At 43.2% G+C, this 23,626-nt stretch overlaps 1 protein-coding gene across 1 annotated transcript in view; it reads left to right on the top strand.

Moving 5' to 3' along the window:
* The window catches only part of adgrv1 (adhesion G protein-coupled receptor V1), a gene marked incomplete at its 5' end in the record, with an annotated part of 95,394 nt that overhangs the window by 15,286 nt on the left and 56,482 nt on the right, over positions 1-23,626 (top strand). The window contains 50 exons of the mRNA XM_083978846.1: positions 1,389-1,762; positions 2,494-2,673; positions 3,183-3,363; positions 3,474-3,667; positions 3,795-3,924; positions 4,216-4,296; positions 5,083-5,222; positions 5,329-5,694; positions 5,842-6,085; positions 6,206-6,421; positions 6,520-6,735; positions 6,831-7,075; positions 7,197-7,378; positions 7,506-8,004; positions 8,103-8,412; positions 8,562-8,771; positions 9,219-9,349; positions 9,564-9,663; positions 9,810-9,989; positions 10,079-10,242; positions 10,470-10,557; positions 11,589-11,667; positions 11,784-11,922; positions 12,439-12,580; positions 13,509-13,774; positions 13,898-14,073; positions 14,242-14,366; positions 14,487-14,668; positions 14,853-14,999; positions 15,090-15,170; positions 15,324-15,588; positions 16,273-16,395; positions 16,514-16,736; positions 16,858-17,062; positions 17,881-18,027; positions 18,161-18,416; positions 18,712-18,914; positions 19,366-19,542; positions 19,659-19,841; positions 19,977-20,156; positions 20,482-20,646; positions 20,827-20,947; positions 21,035-21,158; positions 21,266-21,404; positions 21,571-21,756; positions 21,910-22,145; positions 22,291-22,439; positions 22,566-22,764; positions 22,996-23,215; positions 23,300-23,539. Coding sequence (XP_083834972.1) covers positions 1,389-1,762; positions 2,494-2,673; positions 3,183-3,363; positions 3,474-3,667; positions 3,795-3,924; positions 4,216-4,296; positions 5,083-5,222; positions 5,329-5,694; positions 5,842-6,085; positions 6,206-6,421; positions 6,520-6,735; positions 6,831-7,075; positions 7,197-7,378; positions 7,506-8,004; positions 8,103-8,412; positions 8,562-8,771; positions 9,219-9,349; positions 9,564-9,663; positions 9,810-9,989; positions 10,079-10,242; positions 10,470-10,557; positions 11,589-11,667; positions 11,784-11,922; positions 12,439-12,580; positions 13,509-13,774; positions 13,898-14,073; positions 14,242-14,366; positions 14,487-14,668; positions 14,853-14,999; positions 15,090-15,170; positions 15,324-15,588; positions 16,273-16,395; positions 16,514-16,736; positions 16,858-17,062; positions 17,881-18,027; positions 18,161-18,416; positions 18,712-18,914; positions 19,366-19,542; positions 19,659-19,841; positions 19,977-20,156; positions 20,482-20,646; positions 20,827-20,947; positions 21,035-21,158; positions 21,266-21,404; positions 21,571-21,756; positions 21,910-22,145; positions 22,291-22,439; positions 22,566-22,764; positions 22,996-23,215; positions 23,300-23,539 — 9,509 coding nt within the window. The remainder of the gene's footprint in view (positions 1-1,388; positions 1,763-2,493; positions 2,674-3,182; positions 3,364-3,473; positions 3,668-3,794; positions 3,925-4,215; positions 4,297-5,082; positions 5,223-5,328; positions 5,695-5,841; positions 6,086-6,205; positions 6,422-6,519; positions 6,736-6,830; positions 7,076-7,196; positions 7,379-7,505; positions 8,005-8,102; positions 8,413-8,561; positions 8,772-9,218; positions 9,350-9,563; positions 9,664-9,809; positions 9,990-10,078; positions 10,243-10,469; positions 10,558-11,588; positions 11,668-11,783; positions 11,923-12,438; positions 12,581-13,508; positions 13,775-13,897; positions 14,074-14,241; positions 14,367-14,486; positions 14,669-14,852; positions 15,000-15,089; positions 15,171-15,323; positions 15,589-16,272; positions 16,396-16,513; positions 16,737-16,857; positions 17,063-17,880; positions 18,028-18,160; positions 18,417-18,711; positions 18,915-19,365; positions 19,543-19,658; positions 19,842-19,976; positions 20,157-20,481; positions 20,647-20,826; positions 20,948-21,034; positions 21,159-21,265; positions 21,405-21,570; positions 21,757-21,909; positions 22,146-22,290; positions 22,440-22,565; positions 22,765-22,995; positions 23,216-23,299; positions 23,540-23,626) is intronic.

The following is a 23,626-nucleotide window of genomic DNA, read 5'->3' as shown; positions in this document are numbered from 1 at the left end:
CAAAAGGCTAAAGCCTACCCACTCAGGACATACAGTACATAGTTCAGATTTTTAGTTTGCTGTCGTCACAGCACCATGGTCAATGTCAAACATGCACAAATAACATGCTCAAGCTCATGAGTTTGTGCACCTGCTTGTGTGTGTTAATGTATGAATGTGTACATGTCTTCCAAGGGTCCTCCAAAGCTCCCTTCACGTTCACATATGAAAGGACAAGTGGACTACACTCACATACATATGAATGCATGCACATCCTCACTCACACGCTAATGCACATTCACACAGACACACATGCCCCTTCCTCAGCCCCCCCCCCCCCCCCCCATTGTTCACGACTAGTGGGACTCTGCAATGCTTGAGTGACCACTTAGCCTCAGCACTGCAGGATATTGCCACTGCTAAAGGGAATCAGTTGGCATCTTCTTTTCTTCCTATTCTCTCTGATTAGTGGAGACAATGGTGGTAGCTTGTATTGGACCAAATGGTCCCAGAGAGGAAATACCCTGATGGCTAACTTCAATCACAGTAGACATATACATAATCATCAATCATGTCATGTGTTATTATCTGTTACTAATAACTAATAACCCACAGATGTGTTGCTTTGTGTCAGGGCTTTATGCTTGCTCACTGTGGCAGACTCCCTGCAGTTGTCCCATTTAGTACAAAGGGCAAATGAAGCAGTAGACTTAACTTGTAGTGTTACCATATTTACATTTACCGTACATGTGCTCATTTAGCAGACGCTTTTATCCAAAGTGACTTGGACAAGTGTAGCACATCAGGAAGCTTTAGTGCAGTAGGAAACCTTAGCATATAAATGAGTAATGAGAAAGAACTGGATCTATGCACTTGGTTGCCTTAATCAAGATTCTGTTTGTGATCACTCCACCCACAGCAACCAAACTAGTTCTAGCATATGACTGTCCAACCACCATTATCATGATCATGATCATGATCATGATCATAATAATGATCTCAAGACAATATCAAGACACATGATGGACAAATAGTTAGATTATTGAAATCACATTTACATGGGGCCCCATTGTGTCAGGAACTATCTCTTTCTCATTTTCTGGTATCTATTTACTCATTACACATTCTAATAAAGGTGCAATTTGCTCAAAAATGTTAACTATTGATTATCATATCTGCGTGTGTGTGTGTGTGTGTGTGTGTGTGTGTGTGTGTGTGTGTGTGTGTGTGTGTGTGTGTGTGTGTGTGTGTGTGTGTGTGTGTGTGTGTGTGTGTGTGTGTGTGTGTGTGTGTGCGTATATTTGCTTGTGTTTTGGATGTGAGTCCTCCAGGAAAAACAAATGCCCAAAAAATCATGTTATTGTAATCGTCTATAATTGTTTTCTTTTCATACATGATTTCTTCCCCAGGACCGGCCTCGCTGTTCATTGGATCAGATCCTGAGGGTCAGCAGCTCTACACAGGCCTTCTACAGGATGTTCGCTTGTACCGTGTTAAGCTGACCCGGGGCCAGATCCACGAACTTCACACCCAGCCTGCTAAGACGGACCTACGTAACATCTCAGGTTACCTACGGTACCTGCAAGAAGAGAGGCAGAAGTCATTTGTGGTGGAGGTCAGGGATGACAGTGAGGAGGAGGGTGAGGAGGTGTTCTATCTACAGTTGGTGGCAGTGCGCGGTGGAGCCCGCCTCCCCCTTCCCAGACCCACAGCCATTCTGCGAGTCATGAAGAGTGATAATGCCAATGGGCTTTTTGGATTCACCGGTGCCTGCATACCTGATGTAAGTGTCACCAGTGGCGTAATTGGAGCATATTTGCTGCTAAATATTTCTATAAGCACCTCTCAAACACTGCAGTTATGACAGTATATGTTTAATATAAATTAGACTGACAATCCCAAATAAATTGTGTGTCTTCTGACCAAGTCTGAATCCACAGAGGCACCATCACCATCATTCAGTTGTTTCATAGAAACAGAAGTAATGCAAACCCATTGGTTTGTCAGTCCCTGTCCTGCTGCATATTTCATCAGTCTTCATGCCTGGCTGCAGGGACAGCATGCTCTCTGGTTTTAGTTGGATTGGATGTGTGTGGGCTCACATGTTGGCCCCTCTCAGGTAGAGCGACAGCTGGCGAGGCAGCAGCAGGTCTGCCAGTCAGGGCATTCCTGCAGTAGACCAGGAGTTCCAGTACTGGAAATGGGAGATCTTGTTCGCGGTATCTCTCAGCACAACAGGTGGCAGAGCTGAGGATGACATTCCATCAGAACTAGAGAATCCTAGACCCCGTGGGGATAACGAGACACAGAGGCATGAGGGGTATAAGGTGCCCCCTCTCTAAATCACATTATTACTGTGCTGGAATTAGACTGGGCCATTAACATAGCTGGTAAGAGTAGCTCATTTAAGCACAACCAACTGTAATAAGAGAGTGTAGTTTGATGCATTCAGTACTCGCCACTTTCTCCAGTTGCTCTGAATTAATCGACTTTTATTGCCTTGTCACTTCACAGAATGCAGAAGAAGGTTCTACTGTCTCCTGCGTGATTGAGCGTATGCGGGGATCTCTGGACATCGTTTATGTCAACTACACCGTCAACCAGCTGGATAGCCTGAACAGCGAGACACCTGCCAATGAGGACTTTGTTAATGCCACTGGAGCTGTGCTTTTCATGCCCGGGCAGCGTTCTGAGGTGTGTGTACTGTGTATATGTGTGAGAGTAGCTCAGAGGTTGGACCTTTATTAAAGTGGCCTTGTGTGAGCTGGGAAAAGCCCCTCAGAGTTGATCCAGGCTGACGTAGACCGCAGTCACCCAGTGAGTGAAAACAAACTGCGATGTCAATCTTGAGACAGATTTTAATCTCACTGAGACGTTTCCCCTCCAAAATAAAGGGTATGATAACAATAACAAAGTACTTAGTGAGCACTGTATTTACACAGTGGTATATTGATTTCAAATACATACAGTATCTCTAGTTTGACAGTTGTGTTTCACAGTCACCCTCTTGGGCTGTTTCTTGATAACCAGCCCCACCTAGTGGTTGACTGTCTGTGAATTTACTGATGACTCAACAGGTGTCACCTACTTCACGGCTGTATCACACAACGTAATCTGTATCTCAGAGCCCAAGATGTAGAGACTATTGTTTTAAGAATACAGTCTTGAGTGAAAAATAAAATGTATGTACATCTTTCTCTTAGGTTCTGAACCTGCAGGTGTTCAATGATAACCTCCCAGAGCTGGCTGAGACCTTTCAGATCACACTGGTGTCCGCGGAGTCCGGCGACGGGAAGCCAGGCTCCACCCCCTCCAGTGGCGCCAGCATCGATCCAAATAACTCTGTTAACACCGTCACCATCACAGCCAGTGACCATCCCTATGGTATTCACTCACATACCCCAAAAACAGCCAGAAAATACATTCTCCACTATTCCCTTTATTCTAACGATCACTATTACACAAACACAAACATTCCCTCTTCTCTGAACCAGGCCTGCTGCAGTTTCAGCCCAGTCCTCCAGGGGAAGGGTTGATTTCTCCAGCGTCAGAACCAGCCCACGTCACCGTTAATGAGGAAGATGGACAAATCCGTCTGCTGGTGGCCAGGGCCCAGGGCCTTGTGGGGAGGATCATGGTGGGATACAGGACAACACCCTTCACAGCATCAAGCCCTGAAGACTACGAGGTTAGTTTCCATGAAAGTATTTTATATTATTGATACATGTACACTGATAATGTATGAACAGATTAATAAGCCCATGAAAAGAATACATTTTCTATAAACCTGTATTCCTCTTTCTCGATATTGCCAGGACTCAGATGGAATGCTAGACTTTCTTCCAGGGGAGAGGTTGAAGTTCATCACTGTGACAATTGTAGACAATCCTGCCCCTGAGCTGGAAAAGATTTTTAGGGTGGAGCTCTTCAATGCTGATGGAGGAGGTGAGAAATTACAGTAGATCCCAAAATCATGATGGCCAACCTGAAGATTATTTTTTAAATTAGAAATCTCTCGTTACCTGTCTTAATTAGAGCTGAACTGACCCTGTATTTTGCCCTACAGTTGTTTTTACGTTCTGTGTGCTGTGTTCCTGTGTGCTTACCCATATAAACCTACCTACCTGCATAAATACCTGCCTATCCTCCTTCCCATTTGTCCCTTGACCTATCCTCTACTGGTGTGATTCTGTCCTGGTGTGACTCTTTGTGTGATCCTCGTGTGTGATCCATCAGTGAGTCAGTTTCTGCATAGTGAAGGAAGTGGTAGTGGGGAGAGTGACTCTGACTTCCTCCTTCCATCCTATCACCATCATGGTAAGTGATCCCCTCCTTTACTCCCCAAACTGCTTCTTATCCCCAGCACGTCAACCCCTTGCTGACATGATTTCTCACTCCCTCAAGTCTGCATATCTTAAAGTCAAGTTTTATTAAGGATCAAGTGAGATGTTGCTGCTGCTGCCAGGCAAAATGCAAGTGGAATTTTTTGGCTAGTTGGTTAGAACTGGTTTGGCCTATAAAAGCTGGGACGATCTCTGAAACCTATATAACTGAAATGATTGGCTGAGTTGTTGATCTAACACCTCATCAGTTATTAACGTTCAGCTTGGTCTTTAGTGTGTATAAACAAGCACACATCTGGAGGTATGTGGGTGTGCGTGCATGTCGTGTTTAAGTGTGCGCCGTATTTACATTGTACCATGACCCCTGTCCCTGTGAGAAGTACCGAAGGAGAAGGATGTGGGAAAAGCAAATAGCTTTTCACAAGCAATGGAGTTAACATCAAGTGTCACAGACCACAGTGTTTTTGTTTTGATTGCTATAACTTATTCTCAAATATCCTCCACATATTTTTGCAGCTGCCACTTCAGTCTTGATCTTAACAACATTTTACTTAGTGGTAAGAAGGGTTGTATTTTTATTGGGCTAATCCAATCAAATTCACTGGCCAGACTGACTCAACAATGCTTGCTGCCTTTCCATTCCCTCCTCTCTCAGCCTGGGTATTTCTTATTTACTTCAAAGTGAATCGCTTAGAATGTAACTAAAATGCAACTAAATATAAATCACTAAAAAGTAACATATCTGGTATCTTGTGTATAGCCAGCTTGGGAGTTGCATCTCACATCACAGTGACCATCGCTGCTTCAGATGATGCCCATGGAGTTTTTGACTTTAGTCCTGAATTCCTGTCCGTCAATGGGACAGAACCTGAGGATGGACGCAGCTCTGTGGTCCTGCAGGTCAGTTTACATTTACAAATTCCGATCTAGAAGAGAAGCTAGTGGCCAAGTCAAGTGTATGACTGTATATTTCATCATCATGCTACTTTCTTGTGGTCTCCCCCAGGTGGAACGGTCCTTTGGTGACCTCTCAAATGTCACAGTGTACTGGGAGGCTGATCCCAGCTCTGAGGAGGAGCTGCTCATCAGCTCGGGGAACGTCACCTTTGGTGTTGGTCAAACGACGGCAAACATAACCATCAACGTGGCTCAAGATGAGATCCCCGAGTTGGACAAGAATTTCACAGTTTCCTTGGTTAATGTCTCCCACGGTCGTCTGGGTGAGCAGACATCTGCTACTCTGACTGTGCTCGCCAGCGACGATCCTCATGGTGTTTTTATATTCGCTAATGTGACAAGGTCTGTCACAGTTCCTGAAAGCGACTCAACTGTCACCCTCACTATCCTGCGACAAAGAGGCCTGATGGGTCAGGTGTGTCCCACTGTACAAGAGTTAGAAACTTTGTAGAGAATAGAAATTAAAGCCATTTGTGGTGGCATAACTAATTCAAAATTACATTTTCCCACTTTTATTAGATGAACCAAATTATATGATAATTTGCCATTTTAATTTGTCCAGGTTCGAGTTACATATGAGACACTAAAGGAAGCAGATCCAGAGCCCTACAGGACGCCTGGGGTGGGCCGTGCCACTGAAGAAAGGGATTTCGTCGCTCTCCGGGATTCTGTTGTTTTCTTGGCCAATCAGAGTGAAGCAAACATCACCCTCCGCGTCCTGGACGATGATGATCCAGAGAGAGATGAAGCAATTTTTGTGAAGTTGATCAGTGTTCAACTCATCAAAGGGGAGCAGGAGAGGCCCAGTAAGATACTGACATTCCTACTGAGTGGAAAGATTTTACCTGAAAAGTAATTTAGGATTCATTGATATTTCAACCATACTGCAATAAACTGATGACATATCCCTTTACTTTTCCTCACAGTTTCTAATTCCCCGTCACTGGGCCCGAAGGCTGATACCGTAGCCCAGGTGACAGTGGAGGCCAGCGACGATGCTTTTGGAATACTTCAGCTGTCGGCTTCTGCTGTCAGTGTAGCTGAGCACTACGTTGGGCCCATTATCAACGTCACACGTGTTGGTGGGATTTTTGCTGATGTATCCGTCAAGTTCAGAGCAGTGCCTTTGACCGCCAGAGTCAGTAAGTGTTGGCTGTGGAGCACAGATGTGAATGTTTCCCTGTGAGTTGTATGTGCGCCGTCCATGTCCATACACATATGCATTTGTATAATCCCATAGGTGAAGACTACAGCGTAGCTTCGAGTGATGTCGTTCTCTTGGAGGGGGAGTCCAGTAAATCTGTGCCCATCTACGTGATCAATGATATGGTCCCTGAGCTGGAGGAGACTTTTCGCATCGAGTTGATCAACCAGACCACAGGAGGAGCTCTCTTGGGGGAGCTCACACGTGCCATCATCACCATACTGCCTTCCGATGACCCTTTTGGTGCCTTTGGTAAGTTAGCATTACCCAGGATATAATTAATTCCTTTGATATTATTTTGTTGTGTTTCTCACTGTTAAGCAACTTATTCTCTTGATTCATCCTAGTCTTCCAGGCTGTTCAAACTACCATAGAGGAACCAGGATCTAACTCTGTTGAGGTCACGCTGCCAATAGTGCGTAATGCTGGCTCTATTGGCACAGTGGTGGTTCAATGGCAGGCCACTGTCAATGGTAAACTAGCAGTGGGGGACATCAGACCCACATCAGGAGAGGTTAGATTTGCTCCAGGAGAGACCATGAAGACCCTCAGAGTTGAGATCTTAGCTGACGACGTACCTGAAGTCACTGAGGTAAAACACTGACAGTAAAAAATCTCAGTGTGAATTATATAAAATTATTCTTGTTTGAAATATGTTATAATATTAATATTATAGTATTCATATACTATTATTCCTCTTTGTTTTTTCAAAGACAATTAGGGTGGAGCTTACTGGTGCCAGTAATGGAGGAAATCTTGGAGCTGATACATCTGTTGACATAATAGTGCCTGCCAATGACAACCCATACGGGACAGTCTACTTCGAGCAGTCTGTTTATCGCGTTCAGGAGCCACTGGAGGGCATTTATGGAGCCAATGTTACTGTTCGCAGGAGGTACCTTTAATTGCTGTTTTTAGTTGGAATAATGGTTTAAATTTCTGCATACAGTACCCCTACTCACATTAAGCAGCCTCTTCTGTCCGCTGTATGTTATTTATCATCCACATTTTCTTTATTCCAGCGGTGGACACTTTGGTCGCTTGGAAATTGTCTACAGCACATCTGAGATTGACATTGTTGGCATAGCTCAGGCTGATGGCCAGAACCTGCTGACGTACTATGACCTCCCAAAACCAGGCGTTCCTTCCACTTCACCCACTAGGACAGTTAACATCACAGGTCACAGAGATCCCCTGGCCTCATGTGCTGCTGCGTGTCTGAGAGAGCAGGCCTGCCAGGCCTTCTCTCTGTCGTCAGGGGTGACCCCACCGTCCTGCACTTGGGTGACGTCTGGGGCTGACCAGCTGACCGCTAAATCTCAGGTTTTGACTTACTTCAAGAATGTCACTTCAGCTGCTGTCCTGTTCAGTGCCCAGGCTGTGGCAGGGAGTGATTACACCCCTGTGACGGCTCAAAGTGCCTTCATGGAATATGGGTCAGGTGTCGCCAACCTCACAGTCCCAATCTTGACAGATAAATTCCCTGAAATGGACGAGAGCTTCTCCATACAGATCTTAAAGGTAATACCTAATCGAACTGCATCATTTATGGTTTTACATGCAACAGAATGTATGGCAAATTGTATAACACATAATGTTTCACCATCTCTTGTTCGAAGGTAGAGCTGATTAATCTGACTGTGGCTGAGAAGAACTTGCCCTCGATTGGCCAGCCCGACAGAGCCACGGTGACAATAGGGATAAATGGAGATGCATTTGGCGTATTTTTGATATACAGCCTCAGTCCCAATGCCACTAATGAGGGGCTCTATCTAGAGGTTCGGGAAGAGCCTATGGTCGTGGTTCCCCTGGTTATAGAGAGAAGAGGAGGAAATCTGGGCACAGTCACTGTGGAGTGGAGGTTTGTTGGGGGAAAGGCCACACCAGATGCTGACTTCACTGGGACTGGAGGGACTCTGGTCTTTGACGGTATGTGGATCACTCACTAATAATATGTATAGTTCTCAAGAGTTATGTAAGACAACATTTGCAATTTTTATTTATCTAAGGATGGGGAGAGTTAAAGCAGTAGCACTAAACTAATATTGCATCGTCTACTTTGTCCTCTCCGCCTGCAGGTGATCTGAAGAAGACCATAGAGATAGTAATCAGAGATGATATGGAACCAGAGGACAACGAGAACCTCATGATCGGTCTGGTTAGCACAGAGGGAGGAAGTCGTATCCTGCCCAGCTCCGACACTGTTACCGTAGTGATACTGGCTAACGATAATGTGGCTGGGATAGTAGGATTTCATCCAGACTCACGTTCTGTGATCGCCAGAGAGGGTGGGTATTGGTGACAGCGCAAGTGCAGTCTATATTATGTATCTTCCAGGATATGTGTCAGTCTTGTCAGTCTAGTTACACACACTATAACCTCATACTTAAATGTTCAAACCCTTTCCACTGTCCCTGTTGCAAGAAACACAACCTACAGTAATTATGTTACAATTAGAAACCTTGACTTCCTCCCACTGGCATCTACAGTATGAGTGAGGCAGCTCACATAAGAATCCCATAAATGTAAACATCTTTACAAACTTGGACACAAATAATGGTTATCTGCAGAAACGGATAAGTCAAATGTAGTTTAGGACTTACGTATGTACCAAAATATCCATCCTTCTCATTCCATCCCTGTATCAAATTTACTCACATATGGTCAAAACAATAGGTCAAACATTACTCTGCATTAGGTGCTAAAACTGACTGTAGTTGTTTTTCATGTCACAGGTGAGAGGCTGTCCCTATTAGTGTTGAGAACGGCACCCGGTCTTGGTAATGTCACTGTGGACTGGACTGTACATGGACCCCTTGTGCACCGGACCTTCACCGAAACCTCAGGGACACTTCTCTTTACTGAGGTAAATACAAGCTGGAGATCACTGGTCATTCATTGCACAGTGTGGTGGCTCTGTCGAAACTTTAGAATTGGATGTTGTCATATCTGTGTGGGTGGTTGAAGGTGTCAGCCACAAGGACTTATCGTATTAACTAAAAAGGAGTCAATTTAAATGTTACAACTGTGGTTTGGTAATCCCCACCAGTAATTATGTATTTTGGATGTGTCTCCCACAGAAAGAACTAAATGACACCATAACCCTGAAACTCCTAGATGATGCCACACCAGAGGACAAAGATGAATACAGAGTTTCCTTGTCCAACATACAAACTTTTGGTAATGCATCTCTCACTCTCTGTCCCTCTCTCTCTGTCTTTCAGCTTTTTAGTCGCTGAGCATGAAATACCTCAAAAATAACTACAGTCTGAGTTTTTACACATATACAGTATATATATTCTAATATTCTTCTGACTTACACACAGGTGTTGAGGTTACAGGCCATGCTGCTCTGGATGTCCAGGGCAGGGAGGCAGTGCTTACTGTGGACACCAGTGATGAGCCGTATGGGCTGCTGACCATTGCCCCATCATCCCTGCGAGTCACCACAGAGGAGCGGGACCGAACTATAAACATCTATGTCAACAGAGAGTTTGGAGCTTCAGGTCAGTGGGAAAAGTATGAACACAGAAATGTTAACTACATTCATCTAGTCCCCTGCTGATTTTAACTTGTTAAAAAAACGTTTATACAGGAGCAGTGAATATCACCTATGAGGTTATAAGAGGTTCCTTGCAAGACCCGTCCCACGTAGAGGGTGCTCTGGCTGATCCTGGACAAGACTTTGTCTCTGGTGCTGGATCTGTAATTCTTCAAGATGGACAGACTTCTGTTGGCATCCCTGTCACCATACTGGAGGTAAAGACCATGATTGTCCTCTATCCACTCAAAACCTTTTTTTCTTAAATGTTTGCTTTTTGATGGTATGATCTGTTCTTTCACTATGTTTCCTTTACTCTCTTTACTTCTTTGTGTTTGCTGTGAGTGTGAGGTGTATGTGCATGATTTGTCAAGTTGCAGTGTTTGTACTGTTGTGTTGTTTGGATGTGGTGTTTATAATTTCTCATTTCCATTTATTCTCTCAGGACGATATTCCAGAGTTGCAGGAGTTCTTCCTGGTCAACATAACATCGGCAGTACTCATCACAACCCTTGCCACTGCCCCTCAGCTAGGTACAGAGCAATTTAGCAGCGTAGAGCTTGTCTGCACCACAGTCGCTACTGAATTTCATTGAGCATCTTTGGTTGTAATGAACAGTTGTGTCATTACAATGTTGTTTCACGAAGTTAATATCTTCTTTCCGTAATTGTCTCTGTTGTATCTGTTTGTCTGGTTATTTCTGTTGCAAACTGATATCTTACAAAAATGATGAAATCACTTTATTTTCTTTCTCCAATTTCTCACCTTTTGCTTTGTTTGATGAGTAGAGGTTGTATATTGCACATTACCAGGTAAAATATATATCCAATGTTTGTTTAGAATAAGAAAAAGCTTTGCCTAAACTGTCATGTATTTTGAGGTAGCGACAATATTCCTGTATGCTACATCAAAATACAACATTGTAGCTGACTGTCAAAATCCTCCATGGAAGAGCTTGTTAGTTACCACTTCGGCTTTTACGTAACCCAAACCACTGTCCAATTTATGAATGAGTAACTTTAGAAAGTGATGAGTAGACAAAATACTACGGGCAGAGCAGCACTTGGAGGCTCCCAGAATACTATCGGCCCTCTGCCTGGAGACACACAGTAAACATACGGCTGCTCTTTTGGCAGCAGTCATTATGTGGCTTGGATGGTGAGATTGATGCTTTCCATGATTGAGGAAGCCTGGGGATTTGATGGGAGCAGAGTAGCAGTGTGTGGTGACGGGAGAAAAAGCCAAGCTAAACCCGTAGCTGGCCTCCCAGTGTCTTGGCTATAGAGTCAATGGGAGAGGACTATTCAGGGGGTCATAAATCAGTCCACCCAAAAGACTTGGCTGCTCAGCCTCACAAGCCACTTACAGTAGACGCTTCTTAGCTGTAATCCTCGCTCAAACGTACCGTGACGGAAGTTAGATCCTCCACAGTTTCCTCTAGCACAGCTTGCTGTTCGTGATTAGTGCTGTTGCTGATACTAAGCTTTTTACTGCAGTTATTATAAACAGCTGATAGTCCTAAGGTCATCACGTTTTTCCTCTCTTTATTTTCTCCTTTACATAGACACCCAGGGGTTGGTGGCCGAGGTCAGCATTACTGCTAACGATGGAATTAGAGGTGTTATTGAATGGACAAATACCATGTAAGAAAAGCATCCATAAACGATACATTTTTCATATTGCATTGCACGTGTTAGTGCACGTGCTCTACTTTTAAGAGCTTTTCTTACCCAAATCTGTTCTCTATTCTCCTTTCCAGGTTTGAAGTAAATGAAACAATCGGTGCACTGACTCTGGTGGCCTATAGGAACAAGGGGTCGTACGGAAATGTCTCGGTTTTCTTCTATGCCCAGAATCTGGAAGCTCAACAGGGACTGGACTACAACACAAGTGAAACGGTCAGCTATTACACACACATTCACTGACACACACACACACAGATACTTTTAAACGCCATATAATACATGGTTGCCCATGAAGTTGGAATAAAATATTTTTTACTTCTCCTCATGAAATGATTGTGACACTGTGATTTATTCTTGATAGATAAAGTGTATATCTTATCAAAACTTTATTGATCAATCTCTTTCAAACGTATCACTGTGAAAAATAAATCACAATTAACCTTTATAACAGGAATAAAAAAAGGAATGTGTCTGAAAGTAAAATTATTCCCACTTTTTGGGCAACCGTGTACTTTTAACAGCATGAACACCTACTATAAGAGCAAATTCAATAGCAACTCGACTCTCTGTAGAGTCATGAAGACATGCCTGTTATCCAAAATGTTTTCAAGAATCTAAAGCAAATTTAGCTGCCCTCAACATAGTCTTCCTGGATCAACCATGTCAGGAAGAACTTCTCAGACATGTAGCACCATGAAGTTTTAAATCTGAAAACCCCTCTGTACACAGATACTCCATTTTCTTGATGGGGAAAGGCACAAGTTTGTGGACGTGCCGATTATCGATGACGCCATTCCAGAGGGAGCTGAGAGATTTCAGCTCATCCTGTCTGAACCTTCCCCTGGACTGGAGCTTGGCATCAATACAACAGGTAGACACAAGGACAGAATAGAAAACGATAGAAGTTTCTGACATTTTCGAGTCCAGCAGTGGAACTTAAGCTCCCATTCAGTTGAATGCACAATAAAAAAATGTCCAATTTATGATCAAGACTTACATAATAGAGATTTGAGTTATGAGGTTTAACGGTCTTATATCATGTCATAGATTATGCTTGTTTCTTTTTGGCTCGCAGGTTGCATAGGACTTGTAGGATTTTAAAAAGCTTATGTCAGGACACCTCAAATATTATAAACAAATGGGAAAGGTAAGTTAAATTGTATGAAACCATAGCAACAAGACATATTCCTCATTCCGCTCCAACCACTGATTGAACTGAACACAATGAGGACTTTAACACAGCCAACTTTATTTTGTATCAGAATTGGTTCCAACAATGAGGTAATTACATCAAATTACTTTGTTAGCATCCAAACAGTTGTGCAAAACAAGAATACCTTGATGTCTGGCCTGGTTGAGTGCATAGTTACCCTGTACAGTTGGCTTAGTTCTAGCTGCAGCCGCCATGGGTTTGTATCTGACTGCCAGTTTTTTGCTATAATATCTCCTTCTCACTCACTCCCGGTTGTATACTGTTGCTTTCTTAACTGCATTTCTTCACAGTGCAACCAACAAGAAATGGAGCATCACACACAAAGATAGCTGATTGTTTTAATATAAGTGACTGGGCTGTGCCATGTAAAACAACTGAAGCACCATATTACACTGAAGACAACGTAATATGTTGGTAGATGCCAAAAGCCACACTTTTTTTGCTGTTCCCTTGTAATCCACAGAACCATTAGCATTATCGCATTATTGTTATGTTTGTAAAAATGAGCTGATTTATTCTCATCCACTCCTACTGGAAATAGCTCTGATTTTATCTTCTTAAACTACATCTCTCTGTTTCCTTGTAGCAACTGTGAATATCCTGGCCAGTGACGACGGACATGGAGTCATTTCCTTTAACACGAGTGAGCATTTCTTATTGAAAGAGCCCACATCCGTGTCAGGGCTGAGTGAGAGCGTGGCCACCCTTTATGTGGTGCGGAACCCGGAGGAAGGCACGTTTGGCACTGTGACTGTTCAGTTTACCATCACTAACTCCAATGGCAGCCTAGCAGAGGGCGATGTGATGCCAACACATGGGTTTGTGGTACTGGAGGATGGAGTCAGATTTAAGGTGAATAAGAGCTAAATAAAAACTACAGCATTTACCTCTTTCAAATTGTTATTTCTTTTGTGTGATGGTGTTTACATTGTGATTTAACAGCAGTTTTTGGCTTTATCTGTGTGTTTTTTCCAGATGCTGGAGATCTGGGCAGTACTGGATGCTGAGCCCGAAGGGAATGAAACTTTCACAGTGACCCTGTCCAGCCCAACAGGAGGGGCACGGCTGGGTGACCAACTCCAAACCTTCATCACCGTTCTGGAGAACGTGGCTCCTTCTGGCTTGTTCCGCATCGGACCTACACTCAACAGGTCTCCGCAGCGCTGCTCCAAAATGTTCTGACACTTTAATTATAAACACTTTCTGCTCAGTGTAATTTAGATGTATTGGCGTGAAAATATGTACAAGTGTCTATGTACAATGATAACCACAAACATACTTGTTTATGCAGTGTTATTTGTCGTGTTTTTTTTCTACAGAACTAACACCGAGGTGGTCACTGATGAAGGCGGCACAGTCTTCCTTACTGTGTCCCGCAGCAATGGTCTGGAGTCAGCTGTCAGTGTGGAGTGGGAAACGCAGTCTGACACAGCTGTTGCTTCTGGTGAGACCACTTGTCCTTTTCATTTCAAAATCACTCCAGCTTCCTGAATACTTATAAACTCTCCTCTTTTCTTCTGTTGTTACTTAATTCCCTTTTCCTTTTTCCTTGGAATTCTTCAAGCGGGTCACCTATATGTGATGGGTGTCTACCAGAGCTTCGAGGACAGCCCCACCTCAGTCTGGTGCTCTCTTCCCGAAGATATCTCCTTCCTGGCTGTGAGACTGGATAGGACCCCCTCTGCTGGATCCTCCCACACCTTGGCCACACTGTATCGCTGGCAGGGTGTATTTGTGCCAGTAGAGGTAGAGCAACAGCAGTACTGCCATTTAGCCAACACATGATATCTCAACTTTAAACAGACACAGTGTACTTGAGATAAATATTTAGTGGGGTTTGGATTATGTGAGCCCTAATAATGTGTCAGTATACATTTAAAACAGATTATGTTGTTAGCATTAAACGTCCCATGTGTTTTGGTCATTACAGACTGTTCAGATTCAGGACCCAAGCTCTTGTGTTGGGTTTGCAGTGAACGGTTCCACCTACATTGGCATCACACATAGTGGCCCTCCCTTCTCCCCCGCTGCAAACCTTAGCATCTTCAAACTACAGAGGGACCTCAATATCACACTGGTAAGTGGAAAAACAGTCATGGCTCAACACTCTGTTCATTCTTGGTCTTGTGTCATTTTCACATGATTAAAGGAAATCTGATTTCTTTAGGAACAAACCTTAGGCGTTGAAGCTCTGGATGTGAAACACTTCTCCACTGAAGACAGAGATTATTTACTGGTATCAAGCCAGGTGAGACTGACCCTTCCACTGTTTATAGTCAATATAGTATTAAAGCCCAGATAATAATAAAAAATAAAAAAGGCAATTACTCTTCATTTAAGAAATGTCAAGACTTCCATAACCCGACTCTGGTTTTGTTACTTTGTTTCTTTCGTGCTGCAGATTTTTGTTTGGAGTGGAGGCTCCTTCACCCTCCTCCAAACTCTTGACTTCGAACAGGACATCCTAAGTGTGACACCATTCACTCGTGCAGCTGTTTCCTACCTTGTCGTGTGCATAGACAGACAGACTGCCAGTTGTCTCCTGCTTCAGTGGACCAATGGAAGGTTTCAGAATCCACAGCCTCTCCCTCTCAGTGCCAGGGCCATTCAGGTGGAGACAATCAACACAAGAGCAGAAGACACTCTCCTGTTGATTGCTGTTGCTGGTGAGCTGTTGTGCACTGCCACCACATAAAATTAATAAATGCTGCCATGTTTTTTTTTTTTTTTTACACGTAAATTACTGACCACTTTTCTAAAAATAATTTAGCTGGTGGTTCAAGCTAAATTGGTTAATTTAAAAAGATTTAACACATTTTTCAGTGTTTCAGAGATTACTTATTCATAATGAGAGTGAGCCTGAAGGAAAGAGCCTTGAATGGGACTCAGGTGCACTTAGGGGATGGTTGTATTTTTTTGCAATAAGACTGTATCTTCTGGACTTTCAAGAAACGATGCGGTGGTTAGAGGGCAATATAAATAACGCAGTGATAATTTAAAAGACAAATAGGAACTGTGTCTCTTACAGACAGCCTTTTTCTGTCTAACCATAGAAGAGAAAATGCACAATGTAGACCAGATCATATTTATACCATGCTCTGTGTATTTTGATGAGGCATAATCCCTCTGAGTTTGCAAAAGTGGTGAATTTTCTTGGTTCAGACCTGTTGTGGGTTTATGGGAAAGGCCTCCGTGTGGAGCAGAGCAGAGCCACAGCGGGACTCGGAGGTTGTAATTTGTGCGTCTTGGGTGTGTCAGTCGGACCAGTCCTTACTTTACGTAAACATGCTATTCTAGCGTGAAAGAACTTAAGTCTGTGTGTGTTTTTGTGTGTCTGTATCTTTCTCTAGGTTTCTCTTCATCCTGTGAGGTGTTCCAGTGGAGGTCAGGGGAGCCGTCACCACAGCTGTATCAGTCCATCCCGCACGCAGGCCTCACCTCTATTCACACATTCACTGCTCCATCTGGGATCAGTGAGTGAAAATGTCAACTTTGTTTGTGAAAATAAGTCAGTTTTATTCAGTTGTACTATTAAAATCAGCTTGCCAGGCACCATGTTCAGATCTATGAAATGTCTTTTCTTCCTAATAGCTTATGCCCTGCTAGCTGGAAGAAACGGCTCATCACTCTACTCCTGGCGGTCTGATGTTAACCTATTTGCCATGACCCTGAGGGCCCCTCCAGCCATTAGCTTCCTCTCTCTCATCGTACCATCGCGCAACACCACCAAGACCCTTTTTGCTTCCACTGAGGAGAACAGCACCACTGTTTACGAATTTGTCTCTGTCTCCAATCAATCTGATTTCATACCCAGGTATCCAAATTCTTTAAGTCATAACAGGCCAGTTGTTGTCCTGAGAGCAAATCCTACAAAGAGGAAATCAGATACAATGTAATGTAAATCATGCAGGTTATGTTTGTCTTTACACATTCAGTTTTGGGGAGCTGCACTTTGCACCAGGTGACAGCGAGCTCGAGATAGCAGTGAACATTATCGATGATGACATCCCTGAGGTGCAGGAGTATTTCCATGTCAGCCTGAAGAATCCGAAAGGTGGGGCTGAGATTGGATTTGGTGGTCAGGTGACTGTCTTTGTCCCAACCAATGATGATGCCCATGGAGTCATTGGCTTTGCTCAAGTAAGCAGACAGCACATTTTGATATCAGATAGCACATTTACACTGTATATTTGCCATCATGTAAAGGTCATCATGTCACAATCAGTATTGCACTTCAAAGGGATATTTCAACATTTTCACATATTCGCATATCGCCAAATTTGCATATTGCCATAATCCCTATAGCTTTAGGAGTAGGTTTATTACCTTTAATTGTCGGTGGAAGCTGTTTTTAGATCGTGGGGGAGAGACGCGAGCTGCATGGTATTTCCACGTATCCCTCATCAAACTAAATACACGATCCAACAATTCCGAAACGTTCTCCTGGACAAGTTGTGACCTGCACATTCACCACGCTATGAAATAATAATGGAACGTTACGAGACAGAGTTGTTTTCGAGGCAAATGCCTAACCAAAACTACATTTCAGACACAGCTGCTGGGCGGAGTGATTTTAAAAGCAAGTAGTTCTGAGTATTTGCTTCATGTGTCATAATGTTACATAATTATACGTTATTATTTTATAGCGTGGTGAATGTGCAGGTCACAACTTGTCCACAAGAGCGTTATGGAGTTGTTGGATTGTGTATTTAGTTTGATGAGGGAAACATGGAAATACCATGCAGCTTACATCTCTCCCCCGCCGATCTAAAAACAACTTGTACCGACAGTTAAAGGTCATGAACCTACTCCTAAAACTATAGTGATTATGGCAATAGGCGAATTTGCCAAAATGTTGAAATATCCCTTTAACCATATTTTTATACATTTCTGTTTTGTTTTTTTTAACAGCAAATGCTATTTTGAAACAAAAATTATTTGTCATTAACTCTTTGCAGAATTCTTTATACATGGAGGTAGAAGAGTTGGAGCAAAATAATCAAATTTCTCTCAGTGTTGAGAGGAGAAGAGGAACATTTGGCAGGCTGACGGTTCACTGGGCTGCCAGTGGCAGTCTGGCAGACATTTACCCCTCTTCAGGAGTGGTGAGTAAACCACAGCCTCCTATCACACAAAAGACATATTCACTAATAAACAAATTCTTACCAAATAAACAATTGCAGAATCACAATCTATCGATGTTTTCAATCAATGTTATCAATTTTTTTTCCCTCATAGGTAACGTTCTCAGAGGACCAGTCGGTGGCCATCATCTCGCTGGCTGTAATAGCAGATGGTGTCCCAGAGCTGAGAGAGAATGTCAGTATCAACCTCATGGATGTCACCACCGTGGGACTGCAGGACCTACAACAGGCTGCAGTCATTGACAAGCAGCGCGCACAAGCTCTAGTCATCATCCTGCCAAATGGCTCCCCCTACGGGGTGATTGGATGGCATTTGGACTCCCAGTTTACACTAACACAAGAACCACTGAGTAAGAATGACTATTGAGTAAAATGAATTAGCTTAAGTCAATTACCGTCTTTAGATGAGGGTTCTTAGTGAGCTATTACAGTAATCACACGTTGGCATTTTCTGTAAAGGAGATCAGCCATGGTTTCCCGGATGTGAAGTAATTTAGGAATGACTTAATCTGTGTATTGGAGGCTGGCCCAAAGAGAAGTTTGAACAACATACTGCCCCTTTTCCTTCAAATATTCTTTTTATTTTTATTCACCTGCATTCATTTGTTGTGGCATATGTAAAGGTATGTCTCTTTCAACCCACAGGGACTCCAGTCAATGTGACTCTCTCCATAGTACGAGAGCAGGGTTCTTCAGGTGAGGTGGAAATCCATTACCAGACCAGGCCAGCCCTTTACCAGCCCCCACCCAACCAAGCCACTGCAGGAGAGGACTATATTGCCAAAGATGACACAATCATCATGATTGATGGTGCTACTGTTGCCCTTGTCACTGTCACCATCCTCCCGGTAAGAGTGGGCTGATGGGTAATATAGATGTTTATAGAATTTACTCAAAAAAAAAACAGTATAACTGATTTCTAGCAATTTGTGTCTGTCCATACCAATAACACTGTATCAGTATCAATACAATATGTCTGATAGCAACTTAAGCAATAACAGTTTTCGGTTGCATTATCTCAGCTGCAATTTTACCCCTCATGTCCTACATCATGAACCTCACACACTCATGTCCATTCAATCAGGTTATCAAGATGACATTCATGATTTTGTCTTTTCATTGACAAAAGACAGTGTTTTTCTTGTCGTTTTGTTAAAACATACTTACCAGTCCTGATACAGTCAGAAGACTCACCTTTAAATGGCTTGTGTAGTCCATTGATAAACAGATAAATCTGGGTTTTTTTTTTTGCTTTCCTTTTCTATTATGTAGTGACTATGTACATGTGTGTTTTCTCAGGATGACATCCCAGAGATGGCAGAGAGCTTTCTGGTGAACATCACCAGTGTGGAGCTAGTTAGTGGGTCAGTTGGAGCGGGGCAGCCCAGTGTGAAGAGGCTCGGTATGGAGGTAGCAGAGGTCACCATCCAGGAGAACGATGACCCTCGGGGGATTCTACAGTTCAATGTCTCTGAGGTGAGCACAGGTTCATCTTAACTAATATGCACGTAAGTCAGGCCTTATGTAGCACTTTTCAAAACAACTGTGGTCATTTGTCTTAATTATACTTTGTTTCTGAACATCATGTCCAGGATATCCCTGGAAGTGTGTTGGCATATGAGCTTCCACCACCAAGCAACATTGTCTACCTGTCAGTGGTGCGACTTGCTGGTACAACTGGAAGACTTGTCATCTACTGGGAGGCTCAGCCAGTGACTGCTGATATTAATGATTTTAGCCCCACATCTGGAAACATCACTTTTCAAGATGGACAGGTAAATGGATTGATTGTCCGGATTTGAAATGAACCTGTCCTAAATACCATATCAAGTTGTGGAGAAAAGCTCTCCACAGGTTACTGCTCAGTAGTTTCAAGCTATTAACTTGTGCTTCCTCATACTTATTTTTAGACAGAAGCCCCAATTGCTATCACCATCTTGGATGATGAACAAGTGGAGCCTTTGGAAACCTTCAGAGTGTTTTTGCTGCTTGTGATTGGTGGAGCTCGACTTGGAGAAGTGACCGCTGTAAATGTCAGTATTCCAGCCAACGACTCACCTCTTGGACGGTTTGGATTTCAGGAACTGGAGGTGAATCTGCAATCTCTGCATCATTATGATTTTCTGTGACTTATGTTGACCCCTGTTTTTAGTGTTTTACTGCTTCAATATCATGAAAAAAATAACAGAACTCACTCTTACTGTCAGCACAAAGCACAGCACCTGAAATAGATTGACCAAATTTGTGTCTTTAATAAACTCATTAGTGATGTTGTGCTGGAATTCATCCTTTTATTTCCTCATTTCACTCCATACTACACAACTGTGTACCTGGTACTACACAACTGTGCACCTGGTGTACATTAGACAACACTTGGATTAGTAGTAGTAATCATATTACTTAATCCCCTCTAAGGTTACTGTCAGTGAGCCAGAGTTTGTGGGCGACCCGGCTGCTGTGGCAACACTAGCAGTGCTGCGTAGTGCAGGAGGTGAGGGCACGGTGACACTGGTGTGGCGGCTTGAAGACCAGGCCACAGATGACCTCTCACCTCTCAATGGAACTCTTGTTTTCACTGAGGTACAGTATGAAGTAGATAGTGCCACTGTCCCACCACATCTTGATTTTTTTTTTACTTTCACTGAATGGTTCAGTCAGTTTGTAATCTCGATATTAAGCAATAACCACTCCTTAATCCTTTGACCTCATCCACTTTGCAAGTGTCTTCATGAAGCCTGCTACACTTTTCATGCTTTACAGAATGAATCTGTGAAGACGTTTGTGATCAGAGCCCTTGCTGACACTGTACTGGAAGGAGAAGAACATTTTACCGTCAGGCTGTTTCCTGCTGAGAGTGAGGCTGTCATCGACCCCTTAAATGGTTAGTACTGTGCATTAATTGATTAATGTCCAATTACCACATACTCATACCTGCCCTAACTCCTTTGGTCTGTTATGTGCAATGCAGGCATGGTCACCATCATTATTACGGCAGACAAGGCTGCCCTTGGGATTATTGGAATAGCAGAGTCCTCCAGGAACATCCTTATTGGAGAACCTCAGGGAGATTACAATGGCAGTGCTGTGGTCAGGTGAGATGCTGTGCATATCACACTATATGACTACACTGAGAACATAAATAAGAGCTTTAAATTCATCCATCTATGATTTAAAATCTGTTTTTGTGTGTATTCCCCAGACTTGTGCGAGGACCAGGTGTTTTTGGAGAAGTCCAGGTGTATTGGAATATCACTCCAGCTGTGGTTTCAGAGTTTGAAGAGATATCTGGCGTTGTGATTATGAGAGACAGGCAGTCTGTTGCCACCATTATTCTTAAGGTATGAATGTCGATTTTAAAGTGTTTATTGGAATGAAATTAAATCAGCATATTGCCTGCATCTGTGAACTGCATATCTCTCATACAGAAACAAAAATGCACCACAACGACAACTCCCTGTGGGATTTTTAAAAAAGATTTCCAAGTGATATCTGTTATGATTCCAGGCTTTGGATGATGACCTTCCTGAAGAGCGCCATGAGTACCAGCTTACACTGACCTCTGCTACCTCAGGATTGGAAATAAGTCCCACAGCCAGACATGCCAGAATTACTATGGCAGCCAGTGACGACCCCTATGGCCATTTCTCCTTCACCCAGCACCAGCTAATGGCAACAGAGGAGGAGGGAATGGTGAGGTCATGAAAATGAGACTCATACATATAGAGTATATCTGTTGTATCATAGTGTAGGCATATTAACAAATTAGATTATGTAAAGAGTCACCTGATATAATTTAGTTACACTGTAGCTGTAGTACTTTATAGTTTCTTTTCCTTTCCTCAGGTGAATGTGACAGTTAATCGCTCCTTCGGCAGCTTGGGCAGCGTGTGGGTCACCTACAAGACTTCAGGTGACACAGCAGTCAGTGGAGTGGACTTTACTCCAGCTTCAGGGCGACTACTCTTCACCTCAGGCCAAACCTCAAAGCAAGTCACGCTGCAAATTGAAGATGACAGTCTTCCAGAGGGGCCTGAGATGTTCTTCCTCTACATCACTGAAGTGCAGTTTGTTAATGACAGGTAGATATTATTGAGATAATTGTAATTGATAATAGAGGGAGGCACTAGAATAATCTGCCTCGATTTAGTGGAAACATCTAGTTGATGTGTGGTCAAGTTTTCTTGTCAGTGAAATTTCCCTCTCCTGTCTCCCTCTGGTGGTCAGTGCTGTGGACTACACAGTGAGAGAGTCGGGTCTGCAGCTGGACCAGCCTCCAGCTATAGGCAACATCTCTTCTCTTGTTGTGGTCATACAAAAGAATGACAATGCTGAGGGTATCCTGGAGTTCAGACAGGACTTCGTCAGCACTACAGGTGAGAGTCAGAAGTAGGCCAGTTTGAAGCAATTTCCTTCTGTCTATGTGCTATGCATTTGATACAGAAATCATGTCAAATGATTATTTACTACATGTGAAATGGTAATGGCTTTCTATCTTTCAGTTGAGGAGGATGTGGGCACCATGTTGATCCCGGTGGTGAGAAGATTGGGCTCATATGGACCAGTCTCTGCTCAGTTCATTTCCAGAAGCTTGAGTGCAACAATTGACCTTGACTACATCCTGGATAATGGCTCTGTGGTGTTTGCCCATGGGCAGAATACCAGCTACATTAATGTGACTATTATAGATGACCTTGACAGGTGAGACGAAAAAATTAACTGGCTCACATATATTTCTGTGCCAGCTTCATTAGTGCATCTTAACTTGAAAAGACATCAAGCACAGATTTAAATTGTTCAGAACATATTGTCAGATTAATCACTCAGCAGGTCACTCAGTTCAATAGCTGAGACCTAAAAAAAAACTTTCAATGCTATAATGAGTGCAGACATTGTTTAGTTTCCATTTAACACTGAACTTGTCTCCCACAGTGAACATGCTGAGATGTTTGAGGTCTTGCTGATTGAAGCAACAGGGGGAGCAGTTCTAGGCTCTCAGCGCGTTGCCAGGGTAACCATCGCCAAGAGTGATTCTCCGAGTGGGTTAGTGCGCTTCCTCAATGAGAGCCTAATCTCTGTGGTCAACCCTAACTCCACTCTCAAACTCAGTTTCGTCTTGGAGAGAGCAGGAGGCCTCGTGGGCAATGCATCGGTATGATGAACAACATCTACTTTGGCTTTTCTTTTGATTTTCTTCATTGATTTCTACTAAATCAAAATGGCTTTCTTCTGACAGGTTGCCTGGGTCATCCGTGGTCCTAACAGCAGAGACGTCCTTTCTCCATTCAACACAGACATTAGAGAGCCTGTGAATGGGTCCTTCTTCTTCAGGGATGGGGAAGAGGGTGCACGCACCATAGAGCTGCGGATTCTTCCCCATGGAGAGGTGGAGGTGGAAGAGACATTTATTATAGAGCTCAGCATCATATCTGGAGAGATGGATGTTGATCCTCAGGCTGGTTCTGTATCACTGAAGGTAACTAATGGTATCACGACTGCAATGTTGATTTCTCCATGTTGACTCATTTATACAGTAGTAGTTGAATACAGATTATTGCATTTT

This window comes from Trachurus trachurus (genome assembly GCF_905171665.1).
Source record: "Trachurus trachurus genome assembly, chromosome: 9".
NCBI lineage: Eukaryota > Metazoa > Chordata > Actinopteri > Carangiformes > Carangidae > Trachurus > Trachurus trachurus.
This window is presented reverse-complemented; position numbering and strand designations above follow the sequence as displayed.